Source organism: Trichechus manatus, unplaced genomic scaffold, assembly GCF_000243295.1.
Source record: "Trichechus manatus latirostris isolate Lorelei unplaced genomic scaffold, TriManLat1.0 scaffold00049, whole genome shotgun sequence".
NCBI lineage: Eukaryota > Metazoa > Chordata > Mammalia > Sirenia > Trichechidae > Trichechus > Trichechus manatus.
The window spans coordinates 1,004,239-1,014,238 of NW_004443985.1; the positions used below are offsets into that span (position 1 = coordinate 1,004,239).

Below are 10,000 nucleotides of genomic sequence, written 5' to 3' on the forward strand. Positions count from 1 at the left end.
TGCCACCAGGGCTCCTTGAAGGGGGGCCAGTGGAGGTTTGCTTTTGTGGGGATGAGTCTGGGGTTGTTCCAGGCATAGAAAACAGCTTGTGCAAAAGCCAAGTGAGTGGGGGCGGGACAGCGCAGGCTCAGCTGGAGTGTAGAATGGAAAGGGATGTCAGGAAGGTCTTACATGGTGAGACTGGCAAAGAGGTAGGGCCCAAGCCTGCTCCAGCCTCTTGCAGAATTCTGGACCTGATCCTCAGACCGTGGGGAGTGATGGAGTGGTTCTAAGCTGGCAGGTAGATCTGTGCTTCCTAAGGTCACTCTGGCTGCAGATGAAGACTGGCTGTGGGGAAGGGGCAGGGGCAGAGGACATGGGGAGTAGCACTGGGTACAGAAGCGTGATAAGGGTAATAACTTTCAAACTAAAGGTGACGTGCGTGAAGTGCATAAAGTACGCTGATCTTAAGTGTCCGGCTAGGTGTAACCACCCGCGAGATCAGCGCAGAGCGTTTCCAGCCCCCAGAAGACGGGTGGACCAGTGCATGGGTGACCGCCATTCAGACTTGTAGCATCACTGATGGATCTTGCCTTTTCATGAACTTCATTCACATACATGCGTGCCTGGCTGCTTCCACTCAGCGCGGTGTCTGTAAGATGTGTCCGTGCTGTGTGTATCCAGGAGCTCATTCTTGTTTTTCCTTTTCCTTTGTATTTGTACGATACGGAATCACACTAACATTCACTGAGCTTACTGCTGTCCTGAGAGCTGGAAGTGCATTGAATCATGTGAATTTCCTGGCCCCATAAGGTTTTCAGACAAAGAACTGGAGACACAGAGAGGTTAAGTAACTTGCCCAGGATCTCCCAGCTGATTAGGAGCCAAGCCAGGGATCAGACTCAGGCAGTGTGGTCTGAGCCAAGGTTCTTCACCCTACACGGTGTGGCCTCCATGATATTTCCTGAGCCGTGTCTGGCTCGTGGGGATTGAATGAGCTAATCCTGTGTACTTGAGGGCCTGGGTGGCTGAATGCGGGTGGCAGGAGCATGAGGAAGGAGTTGAGGATGACTACAGGTTTCTGGCATGAGTAACTGGGTGGGTGGCGGTACCGTTACTAAGATGGGAACACAGGAAGAGGGACAGATGGCATGGGGGGGTGGGAAACAGACGATGGGTTCGATTTGGGGCCTGTGGAATTTTCTGTTTCTAGGGGACAGCCAGGTGCAGATGCCAAGTAGGCATTTGGTTCTGGGGATCTTGGGGGGTGGGTCTTAGGCATTCAGCACCCTGTAGATGGCATTTGGAGCTTGGGAAAGGCTGGGGTCTCCCGGCAGGACTGTGGTGAGAGGCAGGCTGCACGGATGTTGTTTGTCCATGTGTGTTTATGTCTGAGTGTCATTGTGGTCTGTCTGCGTGTGTCTGTGTGTGTGTGTGTGTACGCTCATGCGTGCATACACACTTGGGTCCTGAGTTCTCCATCTCCCGGGAGAACCTGCAGGTCAGCCGGGATCTGAGTTGTTTTTGTTTGTGGTTTGACCCTGGGAGGGGGCCATGTCAAGACCGAGAAACAGCCCACTGAGAAGCCCCCGGAAGCACCTGTGTGCTCTGTTCCCCCAAGCCCGGGGTGGGGAGTTGGCGAGGGAGGGAGAGGTTGTCTCACTGCTGTCAGGCCGGCCTGGGCAGTGGCTGCAGTTGGCTGACAGCACGCCCTGTAGGATCCAGTCTGGGGACTTGGTGGGGGGCTGGGCAGAGGGGTTTTTGGAAGAGACACCTGAGTAGGGGGAGCAAGGCAGCCTTCTGGGTGGTTTTTCCTGTTCTCTGCCATTTCCTGTGATGGCAGTGAGGGGGAGGGGCTCCCCAGCACTGGGCCTCTGTTTGCTCTGTTTCCCCTTCCTCCTGGTGACCTCCCAGGGGCCCAGCCCTTTGTGTGGCAGGACCATGCAGCAGGCAAGGTAGCTGTGCTCAAGCCTGCAGTGACTCCCCTGAGGATGTTGGCCCTCCCCCAGGCGGTGCAGGGGACTGTTATTTGCTGTGGCAGTTAGGAGAGGGAGCCCCAAGTCCCCTGAACCCGAGTGAGGCAGCCGGCTGTGGGAGTCTCCTAGCTGGCTGCACCCCCCTCGGGCCCGAGACCCTCACACGGGGATGGTACAGTGTTGTCTTTGGGCTCCAGCTCACCAAGCTGCAGCCAGGAGAGACGTGGGACATTGTCTTGGACGGTCAGTTTCCCTGGAAGGTTTTTGTTTTAAGGGAAAAAGTAAGTTTTCCACAGGCGGTTAATTCCCCCAAACAGGGCCGGATACTGGGGTAGAAGGCAAGATGTATGTGAATTTTTAAATCACACAGGAGACTTGATCTTGCAGATTTGGAGGGCTCAGGGTCACATAGGCCCGCCTGGGGGCCGGGGACTTCTCTCGTGTGGGGTGGGGATTTCTGAGGGAAAGTCTGAGAAGCACCGTCCCAGCAGGCGGAGGAGCTTGGGAAAGTCCTGACTCTGGGAATGGGCTGTGGTCGGTGTGAAGGCTGCCTGGTTCCCAGGGTGCTGTGGTCAGCCTGGCCTGGCCTGAGTGCCTCATGTCTGTGTGTGCAGGGCGGTGTGTGTGTGTGGGTGTGTGTGGGTGTGTGTGTGCAGGGCGGTGGGTGTGTGTGGGTGTGTGTGTGCGTGCAGGCAGGGCGGTGTGTGTGGGTGTGTGTGTGTGTGCAGGGCAATGTGTGTGCAGCAGTGTGTGTGGGTGTGTGCAGCAGTGTGTGGGTGTGCAGAGGAGGAGGGAGCAGACTGCGAGGATGTGCAGACCGTAGGCCTGCAGACGGCCACGCGCGCGCACACACACACACGCACACACGCACACACACACACACACACAGAGGCACACAGATGCGAACTGGTGTGAATCACCCAGCCGGTGACTCAGCCCCCAGGATTCCTGTCGGGGAACGAGGGAGGCCGGCAGAGGTCTGTCAGCCCATCTGTCTGTCTGCCTCCTGCCCTTGCTGGCCGTGCCTGTGTGTGTACAGGTGGGTTGTAGGAGGGAGTGGGGACGGCGCCTGATGGGTGCCTGGGCGGACTTTTGGGCAGAGGTGGCAGTGGTCTGCAAACAGCAGGACGTGGGCTTGGACTTGAGTTTGGAGGGAGGGCAGTGCTGTGTCCACGTGGAGCACCACGGGGGGTGGCGCTGGGGGGCACGGGTCCATGCCTGCTGCTGCCGGCTTGCCACTTAGAGCTTTCTTCTTCCCACTCCAGGCTGTCTGTCCCCAGGCCCTAGAGCACTAAGTGCCACCATGACCGGGCTGCTGAAGAGGAAATTTGACCAGCTGGATGAGGACTCCTCCTCCTCGTCTTCCTCCTCCGGATGCCACTCTCCTTCTTGCTCCCCAAGTTCTTCAGCCTCCCCGGCATGGGAGTCGGATGAGGAGGTCCCCTGGGACCAGACGCCCTTGCCTTACCGTGACTTCTGTGGTTCCCGAAATTCCACCCGTGAGTCTTACCTGCTGTGGCTGACGACCTGGGAACCCCACCACACCCCACCTGAAAGATAGACTTGGGAGGCCCTTGATCAAGCTGTTCCTGCCTCTGGAAGTGCTGACCCCAGCACTGTAGCTCCCCTCCTTACCTCCCACCCATGCACATCCTGGAACACAGCAGCCACTCAGAAGTGGCCCCTGTCCAGAGCACTCGGGCCCAGCTCCATTCACTTTGGACCTTGGAACTCCCTGCTGAAAAGTAATGACACAGCTGGAGCTCCCTGCAGTAGCCCATAGGGCCCTTCCTTCTCTTCCACTGTCCATTCTCCAGCCTGCTCCCTAGGCCCCTGCAAACCCAGCTGCTGAACTCAACGCCCCACACCTGCCGCCCGGGGCCTATCCGGCCGGTCCCTCTCCAGTCAAAGTGCCGTTCAGCTGCGCGTAGTGAAAAAAGAGTGTTCTCGGTTATTTTCAAGCTTGCGTAATTCTGATTCCAAACTGACAGGCGAGCCCTGGAGCAGCGTTTCTCAACCTTCTGTCTCAATATCACCCCTTCCTCAGCCTTTTTAGATGTATTTGTCCTAATCGCCCCCCCTACAAAAATTTAATAACACAGATATGCTGTCTGTTTATGTACTGTATGTATATCTGTGCTTTATTTGCCCCCCAAGGGCCAGTTTTTGCCTCCATTGAATGCATGCCCTAAAACTAACCAACTTAAAAACTGCAGCTGTTCTAACTTAAGAATACAGATACGAAAGTCACAAATGGAGCCTTAGCTGGCAGCATAAAACAGTACGTTGACTAAACTGCTATCGGTTTATTCTGTAAATACCAGGATATTAGGAAATCCAGTTATATCGTTTACCAAACGACTATGTCAGAAGAGGAAAAAGATGAGAGCCGCTAAAACGCAGAAAGAATATTTGATAAAATGTAATATCCCTTCTAGATAAAACCCTTTGAAAGACAGGATAAGTGAATTTTACCTCAGCATGACTTTTTTTATTTTCTTAAAAAGGATATCTTAACCCAAAAGGTGGCACTATGATTAATAAGGAAATGCCGGAAGCATTCCCACTAGGTCAGGAACAAGATCAGGATGCTGTCGCCACTGCTAGTTAACACTGCTCAGGAAGTGCTAGCCAACTCAATTAGCAAAGACAATAAGAATTACAAGTATCGGATTGAGGCAGGCTAAATTGCCATTATTTGCAGATGGCTGCCTATCTGATGAATTCAAGAAAATAAGCAGAAACACTTTTAAAGGGGAATTCACTCAGGAGGTAGCTAGGTAAAAAATATCATATATAAAGAGCCTCTACAAATCAATAATAATTAAAAAAAAAAACCTCTGTACGTAAAACCAAAAGACACAAAAAACCTGTTGCCGTCTAGTTGATTCCGACTCATAGTGACCCTATAGGACAGAGTAGAGCTGCTCCGTAGGGTTTTCAAGGAGCAGCTTGGCGGGTTCGAACTACTAACCTTTTAGTTAACAGCTGAGCTCTTAACCACCGCATCACTGGGGCTCCAATAAAGAAAAGAAGAAAGGAAGGGTGCTTAATCTTACTAATACTCTCATTTGAACTGGTAAATAATAAGCCAGTACGGACGTGAGTGTTGTGTTCAATTTTGTGAGCTCCAGTCCCAGCCGTGCTGGCTCCTATATTCAGATCCACTTCTTTTTTCAGTGTGGGGGAGGGGCGTATGAGAAGAGGTTCAGGACGCCCTTCTGGGAAGTTAGGCTGTGCCTCACGGAGAGCTAACCGCCCGCCCCTTCCCTGCCTGCCTTCCAGCCCTGTCCATCTTGAAGCGGGCTCCCCGGGTGCGCCCCGGCCGCGTTGCCTTCGACGGCATCACTGTCTTCTACTTCCCTCGGTGCCAGGGCTTCACCAGCGTGCCCAGCCGTGGTGGCTGCACGCTGGGCATGGCCCCTCGCCACAGCGCCTGCCGCCGCTTCTCCTTGGCCGAGTTCACGCACGAGCAGGCCCTGGCTCGGAGAGAGAGGCTCCGTCTGCGCTTGAAGGAGGAGAAGCTGGAGGTGCTGAGGCGGAAGGTAGGACCCACCTCCACGGCCTGTCTTTCGGTGGCTCCTGAGGCCCTAGCCTCCTAGGGAGGGGGTCCTCAGGGAGAGTTAGCAGCAGGGTGGGATGCTGATTGGCTCACTGGGTGTTTGAGGAACCAGACACGTGGGCACCAGTGATTGATTCAATTGGGGTCTGTTGCCTGGGTATCTGCAGATAGGGGCTGAGGGCACGGTGCCTGACTGCTGTACCGGGGAGAGGGGTGTGGGGTTGACGTGACATGGGGGTTCTGTATCTGCCTGGCTAGCTAGGGGCGGGGGTCTGTCCGTGAACTGGAGATGGATGTGGACAGGCTGTCTCTGCAGATGCCCTGAAGGCAGTGTCCTTGGCTGTCCTGTTCACACTGTCCACGGTGGCCAGCCTGGGGAAGCACCCGGGGATGCTGGCTGAGTGACTGATGGCTGCAGAGACTGTGTGCCCGTATCTGAGCCTCTCTTGTCCCTCCTCTCTCTTGTTCTCTTGTGAGTGCAGCTTTCTGCGACCGGGGTGCCCGAGGCGGAGGCGGGCCCGCCGCTCACCGTGGACGCCATCGATGACGCGTCTGTGGAGGAGGACTTGGAAGTGGCCGTGGCAGGCGGCTGGCTGGAGGAAGGGACCTTCCTGCAGCCCTACCCAGCCCGGTGCCGGCAGACCCTGCTGCGGGCTGCCGGAGTGCGGAGGATCGACCGCGAGGAGAAGCGGGAGCTGCAGGCACTGCGCCAGTCTCGGGAAGACTGCGGCTGTCACTGCGACAAGGTCTGCAACCCCGAGAGCTGCAGCTGCAGCCTGGCGGGCATCAAGTGCCAGGTATGGGGCTGGACCGGGCTGGGAGGGGGCAGGCAGGGAGCTGGGGCCTTCTGGGGCTCTGCAGAGTCCTTACGGTCTCCCCTCCACAGGTGGACCACACGGCGTTCCCCTGCGGCTGCTGCAGGGAGGGCTGCGAGAACCCCCAGGGCCGAGTGGAGTTTAATCAGGCACGAGTTCAGACCCACTTCATCCACACGCTCACCCGCCTGCAGCTGGAGCAGGGGGACGAGAGCCTCGTGGAGCTGGAGGCTCCTGCCCGGGGCAGCGCCCCCAGCCCTGGTGAGCAGGCCCTGGCCCCCACATTCCCACTGGCCATGCCCCTGGTGAGCGGTGAGCTGGGGGATCACAGCTGCAGCAGCGATATGACTGATTCCTCCACTGCATCGTCCCCGGCGTCGGGTGCCAGCGAGGCCCCCGGTGGCCCTGCCCACCTGGCCCTCCCCGGCCCTGGCTTCCAGCCTGGCGTAGATGATGAGAGCCTGGTCCAGATCCTGCAGTTCGATGACTCAGAACTCGGCAGGGAGGAGAAGGAAGAGGAGGAGGAAGGGGGCGTGGGGAGCCTGGACAACCTGAGCTGCTTCCACCCAGCTGACATCTTTGGTACCGGTGACCCGGGTGGGCTGGCCAGCTGGACCCACAGCTGTTCCGGCTCGAGCCTCGCGTTGGGCATCCTGGATGAGAACGCCAACCTGGATGCCAGCTGTTTCCTGAACGGTGGCCCTGAAGAGTTGAGAGAAGCTAGCCTCCCTGGCACCCCAGGGCCGGCCAGTGTGGACGCTGGCCAGAGCAGCTCCGTGGACCTGAGCTTGTCTTCCTGCGACTCCTTCGAGCTGCTCCAGGCCCTGCCGGACTATAGTCTGGGGCCCCTGTACACCTCCCGGAAGGTGTCTGACAGCCTGGATACCCTCGAGGCACCCTTCTTCCCCGTGCTGCCAGGCTTCTCTCCACCCAGGGACACAGCCACTTGCTTCCTGGAGTCCTTCATGGGTTCTTCTGAGCCAGCTGAGGTGGTCCACACTCCCTTCATCGACAGCCAGCTGTTTGAAGACACTGCCGCAGCGTCTCTGATGGAGCCAGTACGCGTGTGAGGAGGCGGAGGCCTTTTCCCAGCCCTCAGAACCCTGCTGCTGCTTTTTTGTGGTTTGGGGGTTCCCTGGGGCCTGTGTGTAACGGTCTGTGGGCACTCCTGGTTTTTGTGCAACAGTCGGGATTTATTTATTTTTTTTAACTGTGCAGAGGAGTGGGCCGGGGGCGGGGCTTCCCCTTTCCAGCCACCCTGCTCCTGGCCCCCCGCCCACACAGTACTCTTCCCGTCGCCAAAGCGCGTGCCAGGAAGAGAAGATCTGGCTCCCCTGTTCATCTTTCTATGATGTCTCTCTGCCCAAAGACAGCGAGACAGGGCTGGGATCGGCTACTTGCGGCTTCTCCCACTGCCCTGAGCCCTGAGGCTGGGCAAATCCTTTGGACTGTGAAGAGTGTAATTTATTTCTGTAATTTATTTGGAGACAGAGGTGGCGTTGGCCTCTTCTCTGGCTGGTGGGTCGTCCGGGGTCAGTGTGGGGCACAGACCCTGGAAGTCACTTTTGCCTTGCAGACCTGCAGCCCGGCCTGGGCTTTGGTGCAGACCAGGTGTGCATTTGAGCCTATGATCAACTCTGTCAGCCGCCTGGCTCCTGGATGGCTGGGCACGCAGGGCTGACCGACCGTGACCAAAATCCCCTCCTGCCCTACCCGGCCCCCCTGCTTCCTGTCCTCTGCCCCATCCCCTTCCCAAAGGCCACAGCCTTTATTCCAGCTCCACTGATGTTGGCGAGGGAAGCAGGAGGCCCAGAGAGGGCAAGGGGCTTGCCTCAGGACACACAGCACCCCCTTGACCACCTCAGGTCTTTTCTGGGCGCCGTACTCCAGCCCGGGCTGCCTGCCGTGCTGAGGCCAGTTGGCCAGGGCAAGGGCGGGCTCCTGAGGGCCTTTATGCCCTCTGCCCATGCTGAATTTTGCATCGTAATTTTGACACCATCCCTAAGTGTTAGAACTATAATTCATTCATTTTCCTTTCTGTCTGTGCCAAGCAGCCCAGGCTCTGGGCCTGCCCCTTCACCTCCTACCCTGCCCCTTGCTCAGGAGGCCTCGCCAGGCTGTGTGCTCGTGGGAACACCTTGTACCTGAACTTCCAGGTACCAGTAAAGAGGTTCTGTTTTTAACAGTGTGGTCTGGTTTGTGGGATGAGGAGGGTGGGGGAGGCAGGCCCCCAAGGCTGTGTTGGGGGTGGGAGCCGGGGACACACATGCGGCCTCCCTCCAGGTCAGTCATCCTGGAGGCCGCAGGCCAGCCGAGGCCAGCCGAGAGGTTGCTCAGCTTTGCGCAAGAGGGAGAGGAAGGCAGCCGTCCTCTTTAGGATTAACACACTCCTCGCCGGGGGTGGTGGGGATCACTGAGGGGGGCAGCTTCCTGGGCCGGGTGGGGCCTCCCTCTTTCCCACTCACCCACACTGAGCTGGGCCCTGGCTGAGAGTGAAGTGACCTGCCCCAGTGGGGGCAGGGCAGGCAGTGGGAGGTGGCCCGTGGGGGCCTGGCACTGGGCTCAGCAGCTGTGCTCCCTGGGGGCCCGAGCCCCAGAAGCCACAGCAGCTCATCCACTGCACCAGCCAGACCCGTCTGACCTGTCCCCTCTGGGCGGCCTGGCTGCCGGCCAGCCAGAGCAGACACACCCTGCTCTGGGGAGCCCCGGTGTGGGGCCCAAGGAGGAAAGCTGACCTCCTTGGGGGTAATGATGTATGCAGGTGCTGGGAGGCAGGCGGGGAGCTTCTTGGAGGGGGACCAAAAAGGAGCTAACTTGAGTCTCGTTTTCTAATTCTCTGCTTCTGCTGGGCATCTCTTATGTCTATATGGAGGATGGCCTAAGGCCTGAGAGCTGGGGCCTAGATTGCGGGGTTCGAATCCCAGCTCTCCCACTACCTAGTGGGATGACGTAGCAAGTTGCTGACCCGCTCTGTGCAGATAACACTGCCCACCTCATACGCGGGCAGTTAGTTCCCACACGGCACAGAAGGGTGCCTGGAACACGCAAGCCCCAGATGTGTGTATGTGAGACTTCCATCCTGTCTTAGTGTTTCTGCTTCTCTTTTCCTATGTTTTATCCTTTCTTTTTTGCTGTTTCTGACACCTTTAGGTCTCTGTCTCCTGCCTCTGGACAAGGCCACAGGCCACAGTCAGTGGTAATTAGAGGACTGTGCAGGAATCTGGCCTATGGTGGGCAGCACACCCCTGAAGCACTTGGTCAGGGCAGGGGTGGAGCACCCTGGTGCATTCGGATGTCCTGTCTCCTTCCTCATTGGTCCCCAAGGACCCTTTGCAGCGACTGCTTCAGCGTGCAGGGTCTAAAACCTGGATCTCCAAGGGCTCTGGGGTCTGGATGGCAGCCCCCAGCAGCTCCAGGGCCTTGGCTGGCAGCCCCTACGGCTCCACCCCAAGGACACAGCCCATGGCTGGACTGAGGCCCGCCTCCCCCCCCTTCCTGGGCAACCGAGCCACTGCTTGGCTTTCTTGTCTTTTTTTTTTTAAAATAAGACAACTTACTTAGGTTTTGCAGCAAAGACACAATGAAGCACGACCCCTTTCCAGCAGCATTCTGCAGAGAGAGCCCTGTCTGTGCCCAGGCTGAAACCTCAGACAGACCTGCCTCTACAC

The 10,000-nt window shown here is 57.5% G+C and overlaps 1 protein-coding gene across 1 annotated transcript in view; it reads left to right on the forward strand.

Moving 5' to 3' along the window:
• CSRNP1 (cysteine and serine rich nuclear protein 1) overlaps positions 1-8,515 on the forward strand; it is an 11,844-nt gene extending 3,329 nt beyond the window's left edge. The window contains exons 2-5 of the mRNA XM_004377386.2: positions 3,221-3,454; positions 5,241-5,500; positions 6,000-6,314; positions 6,404-8,515. Coding sequence (XP_004377443.1) covers positions 3,259-3,454; positions 5,241-5,500; positions 6,000-6,314; positions 6,404-7,402 — 1,770 coding nt within the window. The 5' untranslated portion in view covers positions 3,221-3,258 and the 3' untranslated portion in view covers positions 7,403-8,515. The remainder of the gene's footprint in view (positions 1-3,220; positions 3,455-5,240; positions 5,501-5,999; positions 6,315-6,403) is intronic.
• The last annotated feature ends 1,485 nt before the right edge of the window (positions 8,516-10,000 follow it).